Source organism: Salmo trutta, chromosome 36, assembly GCF_901001165.1.
Source record: "Salmo trutta chromosome 36, fSalTru1.1, whole genome shotgun sequence".
NCBI classification, from domain to species: Eukaryota; Metazoa; Chordata; class Actinopteri; order Salmoniformes; family Salmonidae; genus Salmo; species Salmo trutta.
Window position 1 is genome coordinate 5,900,081 of NC_042992.1, and position 27,883 is coordinate 5,927,963.

Consider the following 27,883-nt stretch of genomic DNA (forward strand, 5'->3'; position numbering starts at 1 on the left):
GTCCCTAGAATTTCTAAGCAAACAGCTGGAGGCAGGGCTTTCTCCAATAGAGCTCCATTCTTATGGAATGGTCTGCCTATTGTAAGAATATTATAAGATATGTAAATACACAACGCAGAGGACTAGAGGTCAAGAGGGCTAGAGAGCATTGGAACTAGTGTTTTTCAGGTCAATATCGGTTTAGGATCTGTGTAGGAATTCCAGTCTGGGACTCATAGCTACATGTGGCAAGTTCTAACTGGTCCAAATTGTCTATACATCCAGCCTGAAATGGGATACTTGGTATTTGGCGATTTGCCCAATTTAATTGCAAGGAATTCTAATTGGTCAACCACAGGCTAGGCTTGGGTATAAACTACATCCTGTCTCTTTGTTCAGTGGAGAAAAACACTGAGGAAGAATAAACATCTACCAGCCACTTTCCAGCATAACAACTACAATTTGTTCTCCTTGAATGTGTATATTTTTCTCCCCCTGATTTGCTTTGGGTTCTGTGTTATTGAAGAATAACATCAACTGCTAAACACTATCTATGTGAGAGACACAGACTCAGTCTCAACATTTAAGTTTTTACTGAAGACTCATCTCTTCAGTGGGTCCTATGATTGAGTGTAGTCTGGCCCAGGGGTGCGAAGGTGAACGACAAGGCACTGGCACTTGCTGTCTCTGCCTGGCCGGTTCCCCTCTCTCCACTGGGATTCTCTGCCTCTGACCCTATTACGGGGGCTGAGTAACTGGCTTACTGGTCCTCTCCCATGCGTCCCTAGGATGGGTACGTCCCTTGAGTGGGTTGAGTCACTGACGTGATCATCTTGTGTGGTTTGGCACCCACTCGGGCTCTTGCTGTGGAGAAGATCTTCGTGGGCTATACTCAGCCTTGTCTCAGGGTAGTAAGTTGGTGGTCTGTTGATATCCCTCTGGTGGTGTGGGTGATTTGGCAAAGTGGATGGGGTTATATACTACCTGGTTGGCCCTGTCTGTGAGTATCTTCGAACGGGGCCACCGTGTCCCTCGACCCACCCCCGTCTCAGCCTCCAGTATCTATGCTGCTATAGTCTATGTGCCGGGGGGCTAGGGTCAGTCTGTTATATCTGGTGTAATTCTCCTGTCTTATCTGGTGTCCTGTGTGAATTTAATTCTCTCCCTATCGCCTTCACCTCCCGGAGGACCTGAGCCCTAGGACAATGCCTCGGGACTACCTGGCCTGATGACTCCTGGCTGTCCCCAGTCCACCTGGTTGTGCTGCTGCTCCAGTTTCAACTGTTCTGCATGCTATGGAACCCTGACTTGTTCACAGGACGTAATACCTTGTCCCGGACCTGCTGTCTCGACCTCTGAATGCTAGGCTATGAAAAGCCAACTGACATTTACACCCGAGGTACTGACTTGTTGCACTCTCTACAACCCTGCTGGTCATCTATGAACGCTTGAACGGCTGATGTAAAAAGGGCTTTATAAATACATTTGATTGATTGAACGCCTAACCTCGGGCTCCCGTGTGGCGCAGCGGTCTAAGGCACTGCATCTCAGTGCAAGAGCCATCACTACAGTCCCTGGTTTGAATCCAGGCTGTATCACATCCGGCCGTGATTGGAAGTCCCATAGGGCGGTGCACAATTGGCCCAGCGTCGTCGGTTTGTCGGGGGTAGGCCGATATTGTAAATAAGAATTTGTTCTTAACTGACTAATCTAGGGAGTTTTTCCTAGCCACCGTGTTTCTACATCTGCATTGCTTGCTGTTTGGGGTTTTACGCTGGGTTTCTGTACAGCACTTTGTGACATCTGCTGATATAAAAAGGGCTTTTTATAAATAAATGTGATTGAAATTTGAGTAATACTGGTAATGTCTGATTGTTTTTCTTTAATTCGCTTTGATGTTTTTTTGTCGTTGTTTTATTTACCTTGCTTTGTAAACACGTTTCCCATGCCAATAAAGCCCATTTGAATTGAATTGAGAGAGAGAGGAAGTGAGAGAGAATTGTTGGGTTGGAGACCAAGAAGAATGCAACTTCAGCAAGGGCATGTTCATTTCAATGGTATTTGTGTGTGTGTGTGTGTGTGTGTGTGTGTGTGTGTGTGTGTGCGCGCATGTGCGATGAGAGAAAAAAACAAAAAACATTTAATATCCCTTTGAGCATGCTGAAGTTATTAATTACTCTTTGGATGGTGTATCAATACATCCAGTCACTACAAATATACAGGATGTACCTCCTAACTCAGTTGCCGGAGAGGAAGGAAACTGCTCAGGGATTTCACCATGAGGCCAATGGTGACTTTAAAACAGTTACAGTTTAACGGCTGTGACAGGGGAAAACTGAGGATGGATCAACAACATTGTAATTACTCCACTGTAATGGCCGTCGTAGGAAGTGGACCAAAATGCAGCGGGTACGTGAATGCTCATATTTATTTTATTACGAACACTACACAAAATAACAAAACGAACGACAGCTAACCAGTACTGCAGGCTAAACATAGCAGTGCACAAATAACTTCCCACAAAGGGACAGGTGAAAACAGGCTACCTAAGTATGACTCTCAATCAGCAACAACGATGTACAGCTGTTCCTGATTGAGAGCCATACAAGGCCAACACAAAGAAATGCACAACATAGATAGATCATAGAAATACACAACATAGAACATAACCAAAACCCCAGAATACTCTAAACAAACACCCCTCTACATAAACACATATACTAACACACCCCGAACCACATAAAACAAATACCCCCCCTGCCACGTCCTGACCAAACTACAATAACAAATAACCCCTTTACTGGTCAGAACGTGACATCCACAATACTAACCTAAATGACAGAGTGAAAAGAAGGAAGCCTGTAGAGAATAAAAATATGCCAAAAGATGCATCCTGTTTTCAATAATGCACTTAAGTAATACTGCCAACAAATGTGGCAACATTGGAAACAGGAGACAAAGGGCTGTGACACAGAGTTGCGATTGAAGACAACTGAGGATGGAGCAAACACATTGTTGTCAATGGTGACTTTATAACAGTTACATAGTTTAATGGCTATGATAGTTCTCCTAAAGCTTGATCAACACCTTTGTAGTTACTACACAATACCAACCTAAATAACAGAGTGAAAAGAAGGAAGTTTGTACAGAATATAAATATTCCAAAACATGTAACTTGTTTGCAACAAGGCACTAATGTAATACTGCAAAAAATGTGGCAAAGCAATTCGCTTTTCGCCCTGAATACCAAATGTTACGTTTGGGGCAAATCCAATAAAACACATTACTGAGTACCACTAAATATTTTCAAGAAAATTGGTAGCTGCATCATGTTATGGGTATGCTTCTAATCGTTAAGGACTGGGGAGTTTTTCAGGATAAAGAAGAAACAGAATGCAGCTAAGCACAGGCAAAATCCTAGAGGAAAACCTGTTTCAGTTTGCTTTCCACCAGACACTGGGAGATGAATTCACCTTTCAGCAGGACAATAACCTAAAACACAAGGTCAAATCTACGCTAAGTTAATGCTTTGACTTAAATCTACTTGAAAAGCTTTGGCAAGACCTGAGAATGGTTTTCTAGCAATGATCAGCAACCAATTTGACAAAGCTTGAAGAATTTTGTAAAGAATAAATGGGCAAATGTTGCACAATCTAGGTGTGGAAAGCTCTTAAAGACTTACCCAGAAAGACTCACAGCTGTAATCGCTGCTAAAAGGTGCTTCTACTGTATTGACTCATGGGTGTGAATACTTACATTATCAGCCAAAGGTTTGGACACAGTCACCTGGAATGCATTTTAAATAACAGGTGTGCCTTCTTAAAAGTGAATTTGTGTAATTTCTTTCTTTCTTAATGCGTTTGAGCCAATCAGCTGTGTTGTGACAAGGTAAGGGTGGAATACAGAAGATAGCCCTATTTGGTAAAAGACCAAGTCCATATTACGTCGAGAACAGCTCAAATAAGCAAAGAGAATCGACAGTCCATCATTACTTTAAGACATGAAGATCAGTCAATCCGGAACATTTCAAGAACTTTGAAAGTTTCTTCAAGTGCAGTCGAAAAATCACCAAGTGTTATAATGAAACTGGCTCTCATGAGGAACGCCACAGGAAATGAAGACCCCGAGTTACCTCTGCTGCAGAGGATTTCATTAGAGTTACCAGCCTCAGAAATCGGCAATTAACTGCACCTCAGATTGCAGCCCAAAAAAATGCTTCACAGTGTTCAAATAAGACATATCTCAACATCAACTGCTCAGAGGAGACTGTGTGAATCAGGCCTTCGTGGTCGAATTGCTGCAAAGAAACCACTACTAAAGGACAGCAATAAGAAGAAAAGACTTGCTTGGGCCAATAAACATGAGCAGTGGACTGGTGGAAATCTGTCCTTTGGTCTGATTTGGACAAGCTTCTTTTTTAAATATATTTTAAATTTAACCTTTATTTAACGAGGCAAGTCAGTTAAGAACAAAATCTTATTTACAATGACGGCCTAGGAACAGTGGGTTAACTCCCTTGTTCAGGGGCAGAACGACAGATGTTTACCTTGTCAGCTCGGGGATTTGATCCAGCAACTAGGCTACCTGCCGCCCCAAAATGGTAACTTCTACATCTGCATTGCTTGCTGTTTGGGGTTTTAGGCTGGGTTTCTGTATAGCACTTTGTGACATCTGCTGATGTGAAAAGGACTTTATAAATACATTTGATTGATTGATTAATGAGTCCAAATGTTTTATTTTTGGTTCCAACTGTGTCTTTGCAGAGTATTGATGATCTCTGCATGTGTAATTTCCACCGTGAAGCATGGAGGAGATGCGATGGTGCTTTGCTGGTGACACTGTCAGTGAGATTGTTTGGGGTGATTTGGACCACAGCGTGAAGGAAAAGCAGACAATACGTGTTCAGCATATGTAGGAACTCCTCCAAGACTGTTGGAAAAGCATTCCAGGTGACTACCTCATGAAGCTGGTTGAGAGAATGCCAAGAGTGTGCAAAGCCATCATCAAGGCAAAGGGTGGCTACTTTGAAGTATCTAAAATATATTTTGATATGTTTAACACTTTTTTGGTTACTACATGATTCCATATGTGTTATTTCATAGTTTTGATATCTTCACTACTATTCTACAATGTAGAAAATAGTACAAATTAAGAAAAATCTTTGAATGAGTAGGTATAGCCAAACTTTTGACTGACCTGTATTTTCAGTAAAAACATGTTTTCACTTTGTGTGTAGTTGTGTGAGAGAAAAATAAATGTAATCCTTTTTTTTTTCAGGCTGTAACACAACAAAATGTGGAATAAGTCAAGTGGTACTGTATGTATACTTTCTGAAGGCACTGTATATTTCACTTGATGCCATTTATAAGTCTGCATGCAATCTGCATGATATGTGATATGCCGATTGAAATACATAGAGACATATACACTGAGAATGAAAAACATTAAGGACACCTGCTCTTTCCATGACATAGACTGACCAGGTGAATCCAGGTGAAAGCTATGATCCCTTATTGATGTCACCTGTTAAATCCACTACAAAATCAGTGTAGATGAAGGGGAGGAGACGGGTTAAGGAAGGAGGTTTAAGCCTTGAGACATGTGTGCTATTCAGAGAGTGAATGGGCAAGACAAAATATTGAATTGCCTTTGAACGAGGTATGGTAGTAGGTGCCAGGCGCACCGGTTTGTATCAAGAACTGCAACGCTGCTGGATTCTTTCCACGCTCAACACTTTCCTGTGTGTATCAAGAACAGTCCACCACTCAAGGGACGTCCAGCCAACGTGACACAACTGTGGGAAGCATCGCAAGGGACATCCAGCCAACGTGACACAACTGTGGGAAGCATCGGAGTCAACAAGGGCCAGCATCCCTGTGGAACGATACCTTGTAGTGTCCATGCCCCGACAAATTGAGGCTGTTCTGAGGGCAAAAGCCCTTAGTGTAGTTGTTCCTGGACTGTCATTAGGCCTACTTTATAAACAGATCAGATATAGAGATATCAACAGGCAACAGAAGGAATAGAACATTGCCTAATAGTGTTTTATCAATCAAACTTATTAACAAAGCCTTTTTTTGTCACAAAATGTTTTGCCTCAAAGTGCTTTACAGATCACTTTATTGTAGGCTAATGGCTATAAGGTTTGCACTATTAAGTTTTTTTTTGAGAACTGAACGTATTAATGAATACAAATAAAAAAAAACGTTTTGATTTTCCCTCCCAGATGAATAACTTCCTATATCATCCCGGGACAGTGTGGTGGGGGTTAAAGGTCAGAAACTGAGACCGACTCCCCGTTTACCGTTTCTCTACGGTTCTGCTGCTGCATCCCGGGACAATGTGACCCTGCACGGATCACCTTCATCAGCTAGTTGGAAACCGTTTACGAAGTGTGTCGGTCGACGTGCACCGTTGAGCATTTGAAGAGAAGTGCCCACATAAGTGTCCCCTGCTGCGTTATAGCTACCCATTTAACCGGCTGCAGCTTACCACAGCAGCGGGAGGTAAGATAAAAGGGGCGCTGCCGGTTAGCATCATGTGTCTGCATTAGCATGCCATTATGTCCCACCTCGGCTAAATCAACATACTTTTGGTGCAAACTTCTCTGGTTTATGACCTAATTAGCGTACGCTAGCTATTGGTTCAAGGTGGACGCAATGAGCTAGCTAGCGTTTACAACTTAGCTAAAGTTTGCTACTTTTTTTAATAGCTTGCAAGTTACTGTCAACAGATTATAGATAGCTAGCGAGCTAATAATTAGCTAGCATGATAAGCTAACCATATAACCGAACCAGACTGCAGCACGTCAGTGAAAGTGACTGGCGCATCTCACCTGGCAAATGGCTAACAACAAGCTAAGCTTGATAGCTAGTTAGCTCACTTATTTAGTAACAGACCACATCTAATTTAACTACAAAACTTTGATCATATTTGAAGTGAAGTTGCTAACTAGCTGGCTAGTTGACTACAGTGACATTTCCTCCCTTTAGTCTTTACCCCCCCCCCCGCCGCCTACCTCTCCCCGGCAGCTCTCCATCGAGCCATGCGACAGTGGTGCCTCCCGGCTGCGGCACCGCGAACCGAACCTCTCCCCACCGGGTGCCTCTCACCGCCGCTATCAGGTAGGCTGCAGTCTGGCACTGTAATGCCGTGGACAGGGGGCAATGACACACGTTATTTTACAATCAATGCACAGATTTTCATTATTCATGTCAGTACATAGATAGCATTCAACATCATGGCAATAAATACATAGGTTATTTCAGGAAATGTATTCAGACCCCTTGACTTTTTCCAAAATGTGTTATGTTACAGCCTTATTCTAAAATAGATTTAATATACACATAAATCCCATATTGACAAAGTAAAAACAGTTTTTTAGAAAAAATAAAAGGGAAATATGATATTGACATCAGTATTCAGACCCTTTACTCAGTAATTTGTTGAAGCACTTTCGGCAGAGATTACAGCCTTGAGTCTTCTTGGGTATGATGCTACAAGCTTGGCAAACCTGTATTTGGGGAGTTTCTCCCATTCTTCTCTGCAGATCCTCTCAAGCTCTGTCAGGTTGGATGGGGAGCGTCGCTGCACAGCTATTTAAGTCCGATAAGGTTCAAGTCCGGGCTCTGGCTGGGCCACTCAAGGACATTCAGAGACTTGTCCCGAAGCCATTCCTCCGTTGTCTTGGCTGTGTGCTTAGGGTCGTTGTCCTGTTGGAAGGTGAACCTTCGCCCCAGTCTGAGGTCCTAAGCGCTCTAGAGCAGGTTTTCATCAAGGATCTCTCTGTACTTTCCCCGTTCATATTACCCTCCATCCTGACTAGTCTCCCAGTCCCTGCCGCTGAAAAACATCCCCACAGCATGATGCTGCCACAACCATGCTTCACCGTAGGGATGGTGCCAGGTTTCCTCCAGATGTGACGCTTGTCATTCAGGCCAATCTTGGTTTCATTAGACCAGAGAATCATGTTTCTCGTGGTCTGAGAGTCCTTTAGGTGCCTTTTGGCAAACTCCAAGCAGTCGGTCATGTGCCTTTTTAATGACAAGTGGCTTCCATCTTGCCACTCTACCATAAAGGCCTGATTGGTGGAGTGCTGCAGAGATGGTTGTCCTTCTGGAAGGTTCTCCCATCTCCACAGAGGAACTCTGGAACGCTGTCAGAGTGACCATCGGGTTCTTGGTCACCTCCCTGACCAAGGCCCTTCTCCCCCAGTTTGGCTGGGCGGCCAGCTCTAGGAAGAGTCTTGGTGGTTCCAAACTTCTTCCATTAAAGAATGATGAAGGCCGCTGTGTTCCTGGGGACCTTCAATGCTGCATACCCTTCCCCAGATCTGTGCCTCGACTAAATCCTGTCTCTGAGCTCTACGGACAATTCCTTGGACCTCATGGCTTGGTTTTTGCTCTTCCATGCACTGTCAACTATGGGACCTTATATAGACAGGTGTGTGCCTTTCCAAATCATGTCCAATCAATTAAATTTACTACAGGTGGACTCCAATCAAGTTGTAGAAACATATCAAGGATGATCAATGGAAACTTGATGCACCTGAGCTCAATTTTGAGTCTCATAGCAAAGTGTCTGAATACTTACGGAAGTAAGGTATTTCTGTTTTCTATTTTTAATAATTGTGGAAACATTTCTTAACCTGTTTTCACTTTGTCATTATGGGGGTATTGTGTGTAGATTGATGAGGAATTGTACTTATTTAATCCATTTTAAAACAAGGCTGTAATGTAACAACATTTGGAAAAAGGGAAGGGGTCTCAATACTTACCGAATATACTATCTTATTATAACTTAATGAGTAATCAGGCTGTGACTGTCTTATACCCAGGACAAATATGTAAGCGATGTGACTGTGCCAAAGTTCAGCCCGCAACTAGGCATTTATATTAACTGTTCTGACTTTTTACTTTTATGTTTACTGAGGCCTCCAGTTAAAGTAAGTCAGAGATGTTAAATGATAATATAGATGCCTAGTTGCGGGACAAGGGAAGCCAGATTCATGAATGACCCACAGTTTACCCCATGGAGAAGGATGCAGCCTCACACTGACTATAAATCCAGCTATATTTTTCTTTGTAAATCAAATTGATAACGTGTCTCTGATACAGTATTTTAGAGACCTTTTTGAAAGTGTGTGTGAACTAGTCATGTCTGGTTTTTAACCCGTTAGATGTCAGGATGGAGTGTTGTGAGGTGGAGCCACGCTATACCATCGAGCAGATCGACCTCCTCCAGCGTCTCCGTCTCTCAGGGATGACCAAGCCACAGATCATCCAGGCTTTGGCGTCCCTAGAGCGGCTAGATCCCGACCATCGCCCCCCGTACTGCAATGACACCCACACCGCCAACCCCACAACCAACACTACCCCTACCACAGCCTCCGCCCCAGCCCCTTCCTCCTCTTCCTCCTCCTCTTCCTCCCTCTCCCTGGCCTCCGTCACCACACAGACACCCGGGCTGGATGGCGCCTCCCTGTCGCCTAGCAACAGCTACGAAACCTCGCCCCCGCCGCTGTACCCCCCGGCAGTCGGAGTTCAGAGGTCATTCAGCTATGACATCATGGCGGAGGAGGACTGGGACCTGGAGGAGAAGGTGGAGGAGTACATGAGGTGAGGAGGGGGCAAGAGGGCAGTTGAGAGAGTGGGTTTCATTAATGGAGACGGGAAAGGAGAAAAGAGATGTGGGCCTATAGGATAGTAATGAGGAGAGATGTGAGCCTATGGGACAGTAATGAGGAGAGGTGTGGGCCTATAGGACAGTAATGAGGAGAGATGTGGGCCTATGGGACAGTAATGAGGAGAGATGTGGGCCTACTGCTTAAGAGATGTGGGCCTATAGGATAGTAATGAGGAGCGATGTGGGCCTATTGCTTAAAGAGATGTGGGCCTATAGGATAGTAATGAGGAGAGGTGTGGGCCTATAGGACAGTAATGAGGAGAGGTGTGGGCCTACTGCTTAAAGAGGTGTGGGCCTACTGCTTAAAGAGATGTGGGCCTATAGGATAGTAATGAGGAGAGATGTGGGCCTATAGGATAGTAATGAGGAGAGATGTGGGCCTATAGGACAGTAATGAGGAGAGGTGTAGGCCTACTGTTTAAAGAGATGTGGGTCTATAGGATAGTAATGAGGAGAGATGTGGGCCTACTTCTTAAAGAGATGGTAGAAGAAGATTAGGAGAGAATAATGAAACATGAAAAAGAGAAGGATGGTTATTTGAGGTGAACACAGTAAGAGAGGGGGAAGAGAAACTAGTCTTGTGTCTGGAGAGGAGGAGGAGGAGGAGGATGATTTCATTATCAGGTAATGACCAGAGTCCCTGGTGACGATGACTTCTCCTACTGTTAGCTGTTAGCCTGGCTAATTTGGGTCAGGTGTGTAGGGAGGGGCGGATAAAGAGATGATTGCATTCAGGCAATCATACATATCTACCTCCATCACTCCAGTATCCCTGCACATTGTTACTATGGTACTGACCCTGTATATAGTCACCTTACCCCTATACATATCTACCTCCATCACTCCAGTATCCCTGTACATTGTTAATATGGTACTGATCCTGTATATAGTCACCTTACCCCTATACATATCTACCTCCATCACTCCAGTATCCCTGTACATTGTTGATATGGTACTGACCCTGTATATAGTCACCTTACCCCTATACATATCTACCTCCATCACTCCAGTATCCCTGTACATTGTTAATATGGTACTGATCCTGTATATAGTCACCTTACCCCTATACATATCTGCCTCCATCACTCCAGTATCCCTGCACATTGTTAATATGGTTTTGAACTGACCCTGTATATAGTATGGTATTAACTGATCCTGTATATAGTATGGTATTAACTGTATATAGTATGGTATTAACTGATCCTGTATATAGTATGGTATTAACTGACCCTGTATATAGTATGGTATTAACTGTATATAGTATGGTATTAACTGACCCTGTATTTAGTATGGTATTAACTGACCCTGTATTTAGTATGGCATTAACTGACCCTGTATATAGTTTGGTATTAACTGACCCTGTATATGGTATGGTATTAACTGTATATAGTATGGTATTAACTGACCCTGTATATAGTATGGTATTAACTGTATATAGTATGGTATGAACTGACCCTGTATATAGTATGGTATTAACTGTATATAGTATGGTATTAACTGACCCTGTATATAGTATGGTATTAACTGTATATAGTATGGTATTAACTGACCCTGTATATAGTATGGTATTAACTGACCCTGTATATAGTATGGTATTAACTGTATATAGTATGGTATTAACTGACTCTGTATATAGTATGGTATTAACTGACCCTGTATATAGTATGGTATTAACTGACCCTGTATATAGTATGGTATTAACTGTATATAGTATGGTATTAACCTGACCCTGTAAATAGTATGGTATTAACTGGTATTAACCTGTATATAGTATGGTATTAACTGACCCTGTATATAGTATGGTATTAACTGACCCTGTATATAGTATGGTATTAACTGGTATTAACCTGTATATAGTATGGTATTAACTGACCCTGTATATAGTATAGTATTAACTGTATATAGTATGGTATTAACTGACCCTGTATATAGTATGGTATTAACTGTATATAGTATGGTATTAACTGTATATAGTATAGTATTAACTGTATATAGTATGGTTTTGAACTGACCCTGTATATAGTATGGTATTAACTGACCCTGTATATAGTATGGTATTAACTGACCCTGTATATAGTATGGTATTGCAAGCTGCCACACACACACTATACGATACATTTATTAAACATAAGAATGAGTGTGAGTTTTTGTCCCAACCCGACTCGTGGGAAGTGACAAAGAGCTCTTATAGGACCAGGGCACAAAAAAATATCAATAATTTTGCTCTCTTTATTTAGCCATCTTACATATCAAATCTTATTTCTTCATCAAAAATTGTGAATAACTCACCACAGGTTAATGAGAAGGGTGTGCTTGAAAGGATGCACATAACTCTGCAATGTTGGGCTGTATTGGAGAGCGTCTCAGTCTTAAATCATTTTCCACACACAGTCTGTGCCTGTATTTAGTTTTCATGCTAGCGAGGGTAGAGGATCCACTCTCACATAGGTACGTGGTTGCAAAGGGCATCAGTGTCTTTAACAGCGTAATTTGCCAAAGCAAGAAACTCTGAGCGCAGCCCTATCCAGAAATCTGGCAATGGTTTCTGATTTCAATTCCCGCACATTGAATATACACTGCTCAAAAAAATAAAGGGAACACTTAAACAACACAATGTAACTCCCAAGTCAATCACACTTCTGTGAAATCAAACTCTCCACTTAGGAAGCAACACTGATTGACAATAAATTTCACATGCTGTTGTGCAAATGGAATAGACAACAGGTGGAAATTATAGGCAATTAGCAAGACACCCCCAATAAAGGAGTGGTTCTGCAGGTGGGGACCACAGACCACTTCTCAGTTCCTATGCTTCCTGGCTGATGTTTTGGTCACTTTTGAATGCTGGCGGTGCTTTCACTCTAGTGGTAGCATGAGACAGAGTCTACAACCCACACAAGTGGCTCAGGTAGTGCAGCTCATCCAGGATGGCACATCAATGCGAGCTGTGGCAAGAAGGTTTGCTGTGTCTGTCAGCGTAGTGTCCAGAGCATGGAGGCGCTATCAGGAGACAGGCCAGTACATCAGGAGACGTGGAGGAGGCCGTAGGAGGGCAACAACCCAGCAGCAGGACCGCTACCTCCGCCTTTGTGCAAGGAGGAGCAGGAGAAGCACTGCCAGAGCCCTGCAAAATGACCTCCAGCAGGCCACAAATGTGCATGTGTCTGCTCAAACAGTCAGAAACAGACTCCATGAGGGTGGTATGAGGGCCCGACGTCCACAGGTGGGGGTTGTGCTTACAGCCCAACACCGTGCAGGACGTTTGGCATTTGCCAGAGAACACCAAGATTGGCAAATTCGCCACTGGCGACCTGTGCTCTTCACAGATGAAAGCAGGTTCACACTGAGCACATGTGACAGACGTGACAGAGTCTGGAGACGCCGTGGAGAACGTTCTGCTGCCTGCAACATCCTCCAGCATGACCGGTTTGGCGGTGGGTCAGTCATGGTGTGGGGTGGCATTTCTTTGGGGGGCCACACAGCCCTCCATGTGCTCGCCAGAGGTAGCCTGACTGCCATTAGGTACCGAGATGAGATCCTCAGACCCCTTGTGAGACCATATGCTGGTGCGGTTCCTCCTAATGCAAGACAATGCTAGACCTCATGTGGCTGGAGTGTGTCAGCAGTTCCTGCAAGAGGAAGGCATTGATGCTATGGACTGGCTCGCCCGTTCCCCAGACCTGAATCCAATTGAGCACATCTGGGACATCATGTCTCGCTCCATCCACCAACGCCACGTTGCACCACAGACTGTCCAGGAGTTGGCGGATGCTTTAGTCCAGGTCTGGGAGGAGATCCCTCAGGAGACCATCCGCAACCTCATCAGGAGCATGCCCAGGCGTTGTAGGGAGGTCAGACAGGCACGTGGAGGCCACACACACTACTGAGCCTCATTTTGACTTGTTTTAAGGACATTTACATCAAAGGTGGATCAGCCTGTAGTGTGGTTTTCCACTTTAATTTTGAGTGTGACTCCAAATCCAGACCTCCATGGGTTGATAAATTGGATTTCCATTGATTATTTTTGTGTGATTTTGTTGTCAGCACATTCAAGTATGTAAAGAAAAAAGTATTTAATAAGATTATTTCTTTCATTCAGATCTAGGATGTGTTGTTTAAGTGTTCCCTTTATTTTTTTGAGCAGTATAGTTGCTGAGAGTCCCTGTAATCCTAGATTCAGATCATTCAGGCGAGGAAAAAACGACACCCAGATAGGTCAGTTGCGTGAGAAACTCGTCATCATTCAAACGGTCAGACAAGTGAAAATTATGGTCAGTAAAGAACTTTAAGCTCGTCTCAATAAATAAATAAAAAACCTGTCAGTACTTTGCCCCTTGATACCCAACGCACTTCTATACGTTTGTCTACATACGGACCGTTAGTGGAATTCCCACGAGGGAATACCGGTTAATGTGATTGGATGTTAATTATTTGACTATGCTACCTGTATTTGACATTGCGGTGTTATTTCGCTGAACACTAGATGGTTTAATGTTATTTTTGGCAGTGAAACGAGGCTACTCAGGCGAGGGGGGGGAACATCACCCAAATGTTTTTTTTTTTACGTACCCCAGACGGCATTAGTAGATCCACATTAGTGCAGATGTGATGAGGCAGGAAGTGTGTGTGGTCTGTTCTTCCTCTGTGGTGTCTGTTGCAGGAAGTGTGTGGGGTCTGTTCTTCCTCTGTGGTGTCTGTTTGCAGGAAATGTGTGTGTGTGTGTGTGTGTGTGTGTGTGTGTGTGTGTGTGTGTGTGTGTGTGTGTGTGTGTGTGTGTGTGGTCTGTTCTTCCTCTGGTGTCTGTTTGCAGGAAGTGTGTGTGTGTGTGTGTGTGTGTGTGTGTGTGTGTGTGTGTGGTCTGTTCTTCAAATCAAAGGTTATTGGTCACATACACATATTTAGCAGATGTTATTGCTGGTGTAGCAAAATGCTTATGTTCCTAGCTCCAACAGTGTAGTAGTATCTAACGATACACACATCTAAAAGTAAATTAATGGAATTAAGGAATTTATAAATATTAGGATGAGCAATGTCGGACTGGCATCGACTAAAATACACTAGAATAGAAGACAGTATATACATATGAGATGAGTAAAGCACTATGTAAATATTATTAAATTGACCAGTGATTCCATGTCTGTATATAGGGCAGCAGCCTCTAAGGTGCAGGGTTGTGTAATCGGGTGGTAACTGGCTAGTGATGGCTATTTAACAGTCTGACGGCCTTGGGATAGAAGTTGTTTTTCAGTCTCTTGGTCCCAGCTTTGATGCACCTGTACCGACCTCGCCTTCTGGATGATGGCAGGGTGAACAGGCAGTAGCTCGGGTGGTTGTTGTCCGTGATGGTCTTTTTGGCCTTCCTGTGACATCGGGTGCTGTAGGTGTCCTGGAGGGCAGGTAGTTTGCCCCCGGTGATGCGTTGTGCAGACCGCACCACCCTCTGAAGAGCCCTGCAGTTGCAGGGCGGTGCAGTTGCCGTACCAGGCAGTGATACAGCACGACAGGATGCTCTCAATTGTGCATCTGTTGAGGGAGAGGTTATTTTCCTGGCACCACTCCGCCAGGGCCCTCACCTCCTCCCTGTAGGCTGTCTGGTCGTTGTTGGTAATCAGTCCTACTATGGTTGTGTCGTCTGCTAACTCTGTGGTGCCTGTTCTTCTAGGAGGGACAGTAACCTGGTGAAGGAGGAAATCAAAACCTTCCTCAACAACCGCAGGATCTCCCAGGCCATCGTGGGACAGGTCACAGGTAATACATTTATTCTGCTCAGACAGCTTTCAGTGTACCTGTGGCATCTTTTTTTTTTGTGTGGGGGGGTACTGTTTACCTCGTTTTGTTTGGCTATTACTGTCTTTCTGTCTAGGATATTTTCTAATGGGTTCACCCTGGCTCTCTTCTCCTCTCATTCTCTTCTCCTCACCTCATTCTCTTCTCCTCCTTCACCCTGGCTCTCTTCTCCTCTCCCTAGGTATCAGTCAGAGTTACATCTCCTGTCTTCTCCCTAGGTATCAGTCAGTTACATCTCCTGTCTTCTCCCTAGGTATCAGTCAGTTACATCTCCTGTCTTCTCCCTAGGTATCAGTCAGAGTTACATCTCCTGTCTTCTCTCTAGGTATCAGTCAGAGTTACATCTCCTGTCTTCTCTCTAGGTATCAGTCAGAGTTACATCTCCTGTCTTCTCTCTAGGTATCAGTCAGGGTTACATCTCCTGTCTTCTCTCTAGGTATCAGTCAGAGTTACATCTCCTGTCTTCTCTCTAGGTATCAGTCAGAGTTACATCTCCTCTCCCTAGGTATCAGTCAGTTACATCTCCTGTCTTCTCCCTAGGTATCAGTCAGAGTTACATCTCCTGTCTTCTCTCTAGGTATCAGTCAGAGTTACATCTCCTCTCCCTAGGTATCAGTCAGTTACATCTCCTGTCTTCTCCCTAGGTATCAGTCAGAGTTACATCTCCTGTCTTCTCCCTAGGTATCAGTCAGTTACATCTCCTGTCTTCTCCCTAGGTATCAGTCAGAGTTACATCTCCCAGTGGTTGCTGCAGCAGGGCTTGGAGATGAGCGACTCCAAACGCAGATCTTTCTACCGCTGGTACCTGCTAGAGAAGAACAATCCAGGTAAGAGCCACGGTAGGAGGTGGAGGCTACTGTTTGCTGGGTCTATCGTGCTAGAGGAGGAAAGGGTTCATGTTGACTCTATGACAAATTTATGGGATCTTTTGAAAGCTGCTTGTGCCATCTCCCTCTGTCCATTAGTTTATTTCCCATCACTGTGACCAAGCATTGTGACACGGACGGATGCACACACACACACACACACACACACACAGAGTCCTGGAGGGCTGGCTAGAGTTCAGTGAAGGACAGAGATCAGAGATATTTATGACTCCCGGAGACAAGACGCAGTAGGATAAAAACAGATCTGTCACTGTAGATGTTAATCCATAACATTAAAGTCATCTGGCTTGAATGAATGTGCTTTCCATCTAGCTATGTCTTAAAGAGAGAGTTCTAGATTTTGGCAATTACGCTAGCTGTTGCTGTTGACTTCCTGTCTTTGCGCTAACGCTAGTTAGCAATGTCTCTTGAAACTACCTTCGACTTCCTTCAAACTACACACAGAGACATAAAAATGATATCTATGAGTGGGGCTCCCGAGTGGCGCAGCGGTCTAAGGCACTGCATTTTGGGGCTTGAGGCGTCACTACAGACACCCTGGTTCGAATCCAGGCTGTATTACAACTGGCCGTGATTTGGTGTCCCGTAGGGCGGCGCACAATTTGGCCCAGCGTCGTCCACGTTTGGCCGTCATTGTAAATAAACAAGTCAGTTAAGAACAAATTGTTGGTTAAATAAAAAAAATATGACTCTGGTAAAGTAGAAAAAGGGGGTTAATTGCCAAAATCTCAAACTATCCCTTTTAAGACAAGCTAGAGTAGCATTGTGACCTGATGAGAGAATTAACATAAACTGCAGACATGTACAGATGCACTAGGAGGGTTTTCTAAACTAAACGTTTTGCTCAATTCTACATCAGCAAGCGACGCAGCCTAAATAATGGAATGTTTAGGCTACGCCCCACTGTCTTTGAGTCATCATACAAGTGATTTTACTCTTATGTCAGTCACGTGCATGAAATAAGCCCTCCTCATACCATCTCCTCTCCCTTGCCACTGCTGCTTTCCTCTGTGGTACTCTGTCCTGTTCCTGGAGATGCTGGTTTTCATTCCTACATGGCTAACAATGATAACCCTATCGCAAAACACTAACAGTGATGCTAATTCTGGATCCTAATGCTAACACGTTGCCTAGCATTTCTCTATGCTTTTTTTTCTCTCTACCGAGCAGGCATTTTAATAATTCTACAATTATTATCTTCTTTGGAGCTGTATACCTTTTCAGAACAGAACTGAACGTTCAGTACGATTCAGCTATAAAACAAGTTATGTCTGGCCTGCCGTTATAATAAACAATATTCCTGTTGATAGCCATAAAAACAGGTGATTTTGATTTGACTGCAAGTATCAACTTGGCTTCTGTTAAAACTCTCAAACCGTCTCCGTATATCTGGCTTTGGCCTGACCACTGGTTTGGTTTTACCCTGACTGAAGGGCTGAGGTGGAGTGAAAGCCAGCATGGCCCGGCGGCTCTGGGCCTGGGGCTCAGTGGTCTCGGCCAGGGGCTGGGCCAAAACCTGGGCTCTGGACCCAGGGCAGCCAGGGGAGGGGACAGAGACGTCACGGGGACGGGCAACGCCGCTACGGGCGCCACAGCCACTACAGCCGCGACCGCCTCCACCACCTGGGGCAGACAGAGAGAGCTGCTGATGCACCTGCTGCCATGGTACACTGCAGCCGCCACACAGCCAGGTAACCAGCCGCCGCGCAGCCAGGTAACCAGCAGCCAGGTAACCAGTCCCCACACAGCCAGGTAACCAGTCGCCACACAGCCAGGTAACCAGCCGCCAGGTAACCAGTGGCCACACAGCCAGGTAACCAGCCGCCATGTAACCAGCCGCCACACAGCCAGGTAACCAGCAGCCAGGTAACCAGCAGCCGCGCAGCCAGGTAACCAGCCGCCGCGCAGCCAGGTAACCAGCCGCCGCGCAGCCAGGTAACCAGCCGCCGCGCAGCCAGGTAACCAGCCGCCGCGCAGCCAGGTAACCAGCCGCCGCGCAGCCAGGTAACCAGCCGCCAGGTACCAGCCGCCAGGTAACCAGTCGCCCTGCAGCCAGGTAACCAGCAGCCAGGTAACCAGCCGCCGCGCAGCCAGGTAACCAGCAGTCGCGCAGCCAGGTAACCAGCCGCTGCGCAGCCAGGTATCCAGCAGTCACGCAGCCAGGTAACCAGCCGCCAGGTAACCAGCCGCCAGGTAACCAGCCGCCAGGTAACCAGCAGCCACGCAGCCAGGTAACCAGCAGCCAGGTAACCAGCCGCCGCGCAGCCAGGTAACCAGCCGCCGCGCAGCCAGGTAACCAGCCGCCGCGCAGCCAGGTAACCAGCCGCAGCGCAGCCAGGTAGCCAGCCGCCAGGTAACCAGCCGCCGCGCAGCCAGGTAACCAGCCGCCGCGCAGCCAGGTAACCAGCAGACAGGTACCCAGCAGCCAGGTAACAAGCAGCTGCACAGCCAGGTAACCAGCAGCCACACAGCCAGGTAAGCAGCAGCCAGGTAACCAGCCGCCGCGCAGCCAGGTAACCAGCCGCCAGGTAACCAGCCGCCAGGTAACCAGCCGCTGCGCAGCCAGGTAACCCGCAGCCAGGTAACCCGCCGCCGCGCAGCCAGGTAACCCGCCGCCACGTAGCCAGCCGCCGCGCAGCCAGGTAGCCAGCCGCCGCGCAGCCAGGTAGCCAGCCGCCAGGTAACCAGCCGCCGCGCAGCCAGGTAACCAGCCGCCGCGCAGCCAGGTAACCAGCAGACAGGTACCCAGCAGCCAGGTAACAAGCAGCCGCACAGCCAGGTAACCAGCAGCCACACAGCCAGGTAAGCAGCAGCCAGGTAACCAGCCGCCGCGCAGCCAGGTAACCAGCAGCCAGGTAGCCAGCCGCCGCGCAGCCAGGTAGCCAGCCGCCGCGCAGCCAGGTAGCCAGCCGCCAGGTATCCAGCCGCCGCGCAGCCAGGTAACCAGAAGACAGGTAACCAGCAGCCGCGCAGCCAGGTAACCAGCAGCCAGGTAACCAGCCGCCGCGCAGCCAGGTAACCAGCCGCCGCGCAGCCAGGTAACCAGCCGCCGCGCAGCCAGGTAACCAGCCGCCGCGCCGCCAGGTAGCCAGCCGCCAGGTAGCCAGCCGCCGCGTAGCCAGCCACCGCGCAGCCAGGTAACCAGCCGCCAGGTAACCAGCCGCAACAGGACTGAGGAGGGAAACCGGGTTTACATTTAGTTTTGTATATCGTTTCACATTTGAATTTTCTTTTTGGCCAAATCAGATTTTGGAATGGAATAAAGGTGTGAGGAATGGCCTGTATTATTTTAGACTCAGTAAGGGCACTGTGTTGTGACATCTGTCTGAGTCATGGAGGACTGGAGCTGATACGTGCCTGTGATCACTTGACCTAGTCCACTCTGTCTGATACATGCCTGTGATCACTTGATCTAGTCCACTCTGTCTGAGTCATGGAAGACTGGAGCTGATACGTGCCTGTGATCACATGACCTAGCCTGCATGCCTACAGTGCATTCGGAAATTTTTCAGACCTCTTCCCTTTTTCCAAATGTTGTGACGTTACAGCCTTATTCTAAAATGGATTGAATAAAAAATATGAGGTCCCACAGTTGACAATGCATGTCAGAGCAAAAACAAAGCCACGAGGTCGAAGGAATTGTCCGTAGATCTGGGGAAGGGTATGCAGCATTGAAGGTCCCCAAGAACACTGTGGCCTCCATCATTCTTTAATGGAAGAAGTTTGGAACCACCAAGACTCTTCCTAGAGCTGGCCGCCCGGCCAAACTGAGAAATTGGGTGAGAAGGGCTGTGGTCATGGTCACTCTGACAGAGCTCCAGCGTACCTCTGTGGAGATGGGAGAAACTTCTAGAAGGACAACCATCTCTGCAGCACTCCACCAATCAGGCCTTTATGGTAGAGAGGCCAGACGGAAGCCACTCCTCAGTAAAAGGCACATGACAGTCCGCTTGGAGTTTCAGACCATGAGAAACATGATTCTCTGGTCCGATGAAACCAAGATTGGCCTGAATGCCAAGCGGCACGTCTGGAGGAAACCTGGCACCATCCCTACGGTGAAGCATGGTTGTGGCAGCATCATGCTGTGGGGATGTTTTTCACCGGCAGGGACTGGGAGACGAGTCAGGATGGAGGGTAATATGAACGGGGAAAGTACAGAGATCCTTGATGAAAACCTGCTCCAGAGCGCTCAATACCTCAGACTGAGGTCCTAAGGTTCACCTTCCAACAGGACAACAACCCTAAGCACACAGCCAAGACAACACAGGAGTGGCTTTGGGACAAGTCTCTGAATGTCCTTGAGTGGCCCAGCCAGAGCCCGGACTTGAACCCGATCAAACATCTCTGGAGAGACTTAAATAGCTGTGCAACAACACTCCCCATCCAATCCTGACAGAACTTGAGAGGATCTGCAAAGAAGAATGAGAGAAACTCCTCAAATACAGGTGTGCTAAGCTTGTAACGTCATACCCAAGAAGACTCAAAGCTGTAATCTCTGCCACAGTTACTTCAACAAAGTACTGAGTACAGGGTCTAAATACTTATGTAAATGTGATATTTAAATTTTTTTTTAAAAACATGTTTTTTTTACCTGTTTTACCTTTCTCTCTGTGTGTGTGTGTGGATAAGGGGGAAAAAACATGTAATAATTTTTTGGAAAAGGCTGTAACGTAACAAAATGTTGAAAAAGTCAAGGGATCATGAATACTTTACGAATGCACTGTATGTCCACTGTCTGCCTTCCTGGTGTGTGGGTTTTCACTGTGTCCTGTATCGTAAATGTTGACTTGTCTTGAAACAGTTTTATACTTTGTTCAATAACTATTTTATTTTGCTAATCAGGCTACTAGTTGCAATCAGTGATCTTTTACATTTTTTGGGGTGTGTTTTCTCCTGCATTCTTTTTATTGTCATCCCTCCCTCCCTGTCACCTGCTATAGGTGCTACCCTGTCGATGCGCTCTCTGGTGAAGGAGGAGCCTGATTGGAGGACGGTGGTCAGCCCCGGGGAGAGGAGCGGGGTGGTGGGCGGTCCTCTGAGGCTGCGGAGGGGAAGCAGGTTCACCTGGAGGAAGGAGTGCCAGTCAATCATGGAGAGGTGAGCCAATCACAGACCCTGATTGGGTCAGGTTTCCATGACAACGGATCCAAAACAGATTCTCCACCCAGCGCTAACCAATGGGGGTTGAGTCTATTCATGTTAGTGATTCTGTCGCTAAAACATTTTTTTTTTTTGGGGTGCGTTCATTTCGCTTCAACGTTTGCTACGTTGCGTGGCGGTTTGAATTGAATGACAACGTTTCCCAAAAAATGTAGCCTTTTTTTGGTGGTTGGTGAGGTTGCTTGAGCCGCACTGAGAATTGGAAAAAGTATGAAAGCCAACTGTCCATTAATCTAGAACATGTTTTGGAAGTCTGATGAGTGGACCCCAACCCTGGTCTGGGCTGGAGAGCTATGGGGTGTCCAGGCTTTTGTTCCAGCCCAGCACTAAACAATAATAGTGGTTGATTCTATTGAAGTTTGTGATAGGGCTTCTAATTTAACTTCCTGTGTGTGGCGCAGCGGTCTAAGACACTGTATCTCCGTGCAAGAGGCCTGGTTCGATCCCGGGCTGTATCACAACCGTCCGTGATCAGGAGTCTCATAGGGCGGCACGCAATTGGCCCAGCGTCGTCCTGGTTAGGGGAGTGTTTGGCCGGGATAGGCCGTCATTGTAAATAAGAATTTGTTCTTAACTGACTTGCCTAGTTTAAATAAAGGTTAAATACAACAGTCGACATGATTCAATGACAGCCTACCCTGGCCAAAACCCTCCCCTTTACCCGGACACATTGGGCTTGTTAGGGCTCTGAAGTGCAAACAATTTGGTCGTATATACGGCAAAATATTTTGTTGTGCGACCCAGGAGTTTTATTTTTTGGGAGTACTGTGAAAAACATCTCCCAGATAATAATTATTGTAATAAGGCTTCACTGTACTCTTGTTTTCAGGGTGCCCTACAGAAACAAGCGAGTGCAGATTCGATAACATCATGGTTGCACCATTTATCTAGCTCAACCAGGTCAAAAAAAATCTGGCCTACAGTACATGTATATTTAGAGTAATTTAGCAGACACTCTTTATCTAGACTAGACGGCTCATTCAGCTATAGAAGGTGTCACCTCTCACCAGGGGCGAAAATCTGATATCAACTTTGGGGGGGACAATTACATGAAATTTTCTCAAGAGCAATTCCTGAGGGGGACACCAAAATTAGTGCTGTAACACACAGCCTACATTGTAATATGGTAAATGTATATTGAGGAACCAAAGAAATAAGGTGTTTGCCGTACTCCTAACTACCGGTACCCAAAACTACACAACTAATCACAACAGCAATACCATTGCCTTTAACAAATCTTAGTTCAGTCACCAGTTTAAGTTGAGAGTAGGGGTATCCATGGCATTTTCCAATTATGTTCCTATTTTACAAGTCAAAAAAATTGAGAACCTTTCATAATGTTGCGAAACAAAGACTCAACAAACTTACCTGAGACTCCCTGTCTCTGCCAGTCTGTCCCTGCATATCTGTCCCCAACTCTGCTGTCTGTGTGCCATCTGTTGCCTGCTCTGCCTAATGACATCATTGTGAAACATTTCCATTAGAATTTCATTTCTTTCTTATGAACATTTTATCAACTAGTCTTTGAGATATTAGGCTACTAGGGTTCTTACTATGCGTTTTGGTGTACTGAAAAATACTCTGATGTCCGTCTTTTATTTTTCTGCCATTTTTCTACCTGGCTGGCTGGCTGGCTGGCTGGCTACACACACACACAGTGTGTAGGTTATTTACAGTAGGAGATGGGCTTCTATCATCTTATCTTTTATAATTCTATTTGGGCTTCGATCTAAAAGGTAGCTAGCAAATGTGAAACGGATTAAAATGACAAGAGTTGACAGCTGTATGAGTTCACCATTTACACAACATATGCTGCAACCTTTTGTAATTTTAATAGTTTGTTTCATATTGGCTGGCTTCCAACAATAGCTGAATTTGCAAAGCAAGCGAGCACCAATTCCGTTTCAGTGGTGTTTGCTATAATCTTTGCTACCCGGGTTAAATAAAATAAATAAATAAAAGTTCCCTTGCGACAATTTAGCTTTTGCAACGAGACCATTAAATATATTTAAGACAATGGTAGAAGAGAGTGTAGTTCTGTTCAGTTTGGACTTCAGTTTATCGCTAACCTTATCACAGGGACTAACTTACATCATCTGCATGCTGATCTCGGAATAAATTGACGATAGCAAAGATTCCATCTTTGACGAGGCCACATAAATGGAATAGGTACTAGCTAGCTTAATAGTTAATATTTGCACGCTAGCTCTGCATATTCAGCTAGTGTGTGTGCGCGATTGACTGGATTAACCTCACGTCAGTTACGTTCATTGAGTGCCTTTCAGACAGTGGCTACGACCCCTCTGTTACCTTGCCAGTGGATCAAACCATTGTGAGGCAAAGGGTGGGGGGGTCGCAATCTTTTGAAACTTAAAAATGCGCTATTAAGTGTCTATAATCAGCACAATTGCTTTCATTGCGTATTATTAATATTATTTAAATTACATAGTTATGTTTCAGTGATATATTGGGGGGACAAATCATATTTTTCCCAGGATGGGGGGGTCGTGTCCCCCCCGTCCCCCCCGGGATTTCCGTCCCTGCCTCTCACCACCACATCACACAGCTGTACAGCTGGTCCTGCTGCCCAGGCTGATGGGGCTTTTAGTCATGCCGGATGTGACTGTGATCAGATCATTTAGGAGGGGTCATTTTAATGTAGATAGACTGTACTATCACCCCTGCTTACTGACCACTCCCAACCTACTACTGTCAACCTGTAGAATAAACTACTATTTCATTCATTTCACTATTAAGGTGTGTCACTGTGGTTCTCTTTCATTGCAAAAAAAACACACAAAAAACACTTTGATCTCATCAGGTGTTTTGCAAGCTACATGCCAAGCTACATGCCACAAGGAATTAACTTTGTTACTTTAAGGTTTATGTGAATGTTTTTGCAGTGTTATATTATTGGTTATTGTGTGTAGATTGATGAGGGAAAATATATATTTAATCGATTTTAGAATAAGGCTGTAACGTAACAAAATGTGACGGAGGGGTCTGTATATTACCAGCGTGACATTTTTGTCTCGTCCTATAGCGGGATCGCATTTTACGCTCATAAACCACGTCGTGGGCCTTTTTTTTAAAAACTACTCGCACGTTGACATCGTTAAACATTTGTTTACACTTCGTTCAGTCACGTTTCCTCGTCGGTTATGCTAGCTGAGGGGGCACTGAAAGAAAGGGGAAAAAGTGTAGCTTCTTTAGATCAATGATCATAGCAAACACACTTTCTTTGATAGCGATGAATGTATGACAGATCTCTTGTCTTGCACGTTGTCATGACAAACCTGCCATTTTTTGTTTATTTTTAAAGAGACGGTGTACAGTTTTCAATGTGTTGCATGTCAATAGGAAAACGGTGCTTTTAGACTGTTGAAACCTACTATTATTACACATGGCGTTTGTAATTTCATCCACAGGTGTTTTGTATAAACATTTTAGCTTTCATAATAGACTAGTGTATTTCGTTTCTAGGTTACAACATGCGCTTCGACAGTAGCTAGAATTCATATAGTTAGTATCTCAATAAATTGTTTAAAAAATATATATATATTTATATTTTCTGCTGCTCATAGATTTTATATGGTGATCCTCTAACTTTTTAAATTAATGAAATGTTTTAATTCAGAGCCCAGGATGTAGCTTAACAGATTCTTTATAACCAGTCTATCGTTTTCAGTTTTTTTTTAAACAAAGCATATCCTAATATAAGCGATCGACTCTGTGATATTTCTAAGCAGAGGGCACTCTCAGTAATGAGAAATACACAGGCGCTTAGACAAGCCACACCAACCAACAGCTCTATGGATTACGCAATACCACTGCAGTGCTGCTACTCCTTTATGGGCAACTTTAGAGTCACTGAAGGACGATACTGTAGAGGTTATTGTGATGGAGGGTGGGTGGGTGAGGCGGGAGGCATGGAGGGAGAGGCTGGAGGCATGGAGGGAGAGGCTGGAGGGAGAGGCGGGAGGCATGGAGGGAGAGGCGGGAGGCATGGAGGGAGAGGCGGGAGGCATGGAGGGAGAGGCGGGAGGCATGGAGGGAGAGGCGGGAGGCATGGAGGGAGAGGTGGGAATCATGGAGGGAGAGGCGGGAGGCATGGAGGGAGAGGTGGGAGGCATGGAGAAGGAGGGAGAGACGGAGAAAAATGCTGCTCCTACATTTTGTGAGGTTATTCTTATTCAGACAGGGGCATAGAGAGAGGGGAGGGGCATGGAGAGCGAGAGAGAGAGGAGGGGCATGGAGAGAAAAGGAGAGAGGAGGGGCATGGAGAGAAGAGGAGAGGGGCATGGAGAGAAGAAGAGAGGGGCGTGGAGAGAAAAGGAGAGAGGAGGGGCATGGAGAGAAGAGGAGAGGGGCATGGAGAGAAGAAGAGAGGGGCGTGGAGAGAAAAGGAGAGAGAGGAGGGGCATGGAGAGAAGAGGAGAGAGGGAATGAGTAGGTGGTCGTCACTACCCTATTTCTCTCCTTAACATCTGACGAATTTGGGCCAATTGTGCGCCTCCCTATGGGACTCCCAATCACGGCCGGTTGTGATACAGCCTTGATTCGAACCAGGGTGTCTGTTGTAACGCTTTAAGCACTGAGATGCAGTGCCTTTAGACCGCTGCACCACTCGGGAGCCCAACCCCTCGGGAGCCCAACCCCTCGGGAACCTAACCTAAACCACACTGCTAACCTTAAATTAAGACTAAAAAACTATTTTCTTTCCCCCCATGAATCTTACGATATGGACGTTGTCTGTGGTAACTAGTGAAATCTTTTGGTGCAGTATATCTTTTATTGTAACATTTGGTTATTATTTATGGCCTCCTAGAAGAGGAGAGGAAGTGAGAGTTATAAAAACAGCACTGAATGTAAACCACCTAATGTGTCCATTAATCTACCATACCGCTTCAATGAGTGTCTCTGATTGGTTAATAGCCCTGATTTAGGCTGATGTAGCTGCACTGTCATTGGCTGGATGGTGTCTTTCTCCCGCCTCCACTATGATGAGAGTTTGACATTGGTTATGGTCATGGGCAGGAAGGACTCATCTTTCTGTTTTCTTATTGGCTATCAGTTTCTTCGTGGAGAACCAGTACCCTGACGAGGCGAAGAGAGAGGAGATCGCTAATGCCTGCAACTCAGTCATCCAGAAACCTGGTCAGTTTGATTTGTTTGGATAGAACACGCCTGTAACCAAATCTATCTCTTAGGTCTCTCAAACGTCTTCATTTGTCAATCGAATCCCATGTTTAAAAAGCTCTCATTTTCTCATGAAGAGGGAGCAGCTCACCCAATGAAATGTATTCACTTGTTCATCTTTTTTTCTGTTGTCATTACCCAGGAGGCAAGCTGTCTGAGTTTGAGCGTGTCACGGCTCTGAAGGTGTACAACTGGTTTGCCAACCGCCGGAAGGAGATGAAGAGGCGGGCTAATATAGGTGAGAATCTCTGATGCGCCATATACCAAGTCGTGCGCCATATACCAAGTCGTGCGCCGTACCGAGTCGTGCGCCGTACCAAGTCGTACACGAGGGACCATCAACTAGATTCAGCCGCGGTATGTTTTTTTTCGAGAGCAGATAGTTTTGGGGGACCAGAACATAATTGCAAATAATTTGTAGACTGGAAATAGACCGCAAGAAGTTGCCCCCCCCTCTCATTCGTTATTTACCCTCCTTACTCTTTCCTTCCTCCTCTCTCTCTCTTTCTCCCTCAGAGGCGGCCATCTTGGAGAGTCATGGTATCGAGGTTCGCAGCCCGAGCTGTCACTCCAACGGGGAGGAGCTGGAGCCACATGACTACGCAGAGCAAGTGAATCAACGATTCTTAGAGCAGGTGAGTCAGTGAATCAACGATTCAGTCAGCGAGCCACATGACTACGCAGAGCAAGTGAATCAACGATTCTTAGAGCAGGTGAGTCAGTGAATCAACGATTCAGTTAGCGATTTGTTAAACTATCCCTGAAACAATGAACTGAATTGCATGTATTGGGAGTCAACTGTTTAATAAATGAATACCTTTTTTCCTTCACAGGAAGAGATTTCATCCAGGAAGGACCTTGATCAACAAGAACCCTCCTCATTGGCTGCTGTCAATGTCCTTCCCCCTCCTAGCCCCGCCCCTCAGGTCCTGGAACACAAAGCTGACGAATCGAAAAGGGAGACTGTGGATGAGGAGTGACCTATGGGAGAAGAACATCACTAAAGTGTGGATTTTTTACATATATAAGGGATTAAAAAAAAGAAAAATGACTGTTCTGAGTGTCTGTCCCCCTAGAGGTCTTCAGGGGTTATGAATACTCTGTCTGTCCTAGAGGTCTTCAGGGCTTATGACTGCTCTGTCTGTCCTAGAGGTCTTCAGGGGTTATGACTGCTCTGAGTGTCTGTC

The 27,883-nt window shown here is 45.5% G+C and overlaps 1 protein-coding gene and 1 long non-coding RNA gene across 4 annotated transcripts; both read left to right on the forward strand.

Annotated features, from left to right (window-relative positions):
* The first annotated feature begins 6,241 nt into the window (after nucleotides 1–6,241).
* LOC115176309 (homeobox-containing protein 1) lies at nucleotides 6,242–27,747 on the forward strand. 3 transcript variants are annotated; one of them, XM_029736249.1, is made up of 11 exons: nucleotides 6,242–6,485; nucleotides 6,972–7,103; nucleotides 9,158–9,596; nucleotides 15,326–15,411; nucleotides 16,167–16,277; nucleotides 17,771–18,028; nucleotides 21,278–21,434; nucleotides 26,572–26,654; nucleotides 26,839–26,934; nucleotides 27,213–27,331; nucleotides 27,530–27,747. In XM_029736249.1, exons 2-11 carry the CDS (start codon nucleotides 7,025–7,027, stop codon nucleotides 27,674–27,676), a joined length of 1,575 nt encoding a protein of 524 aa, XP_029592109.1. In that variant the 5' UTR covers nucleotides 6,242–6,485; nucleotides 6,972–7,024; the 3' UTR covers nucleotides 27,677–27,747. The 3 variants fall into 3 exon arrangements, with proteins under 3 accessions (XP_029592109.1, XP_029592110.1, XP_029592111.1); XM_029736250.1 differs by having other exon boundaries at nucleotides 7,011–7,103; XM_029736251.1 differs by lacking the exon at nucleotides 17,771–18,028.
* LOC115176311 (uncharacterized) lies at nucleotides 9,611–10,178 on the forward strand. The gene is made up of 2 exons (XR_003872213.1): nucleotides 9,611–9,950; nucleotides 10,005–10,178. It is a non-coding gene; the product is annotated as an uncharacterized LOC115176311 (long non-coding RNA).
* Nucleotides 27,748–27,883: the final 136 nt, after the last annotated feature.

Bases quoted from the DNA above. Each gene is read 5' to 3' on its own strand.
- LOC115176309 (XM_029736249.1), top strand. From the start codon at position 7,025: ATGCGACAGTGGTGCCTCCCGGCTGCGGCACCGCGAACCGAACCTCTC. The intron at 15,412-16,166 runs GTAATACATTTA...TCTTCTCCCTAG, and splicing joins CATCGTGGGACAGGTCACAG to GTATCAGTCAGAGTTACATC. The intron at 18,029-21,277 runs GTAACCAGCCGC...CACCTGCTATAG, and splicing joins TGCAGCCGCCACACAGCCAG to GTGCTACCCTGTCGATGCGC.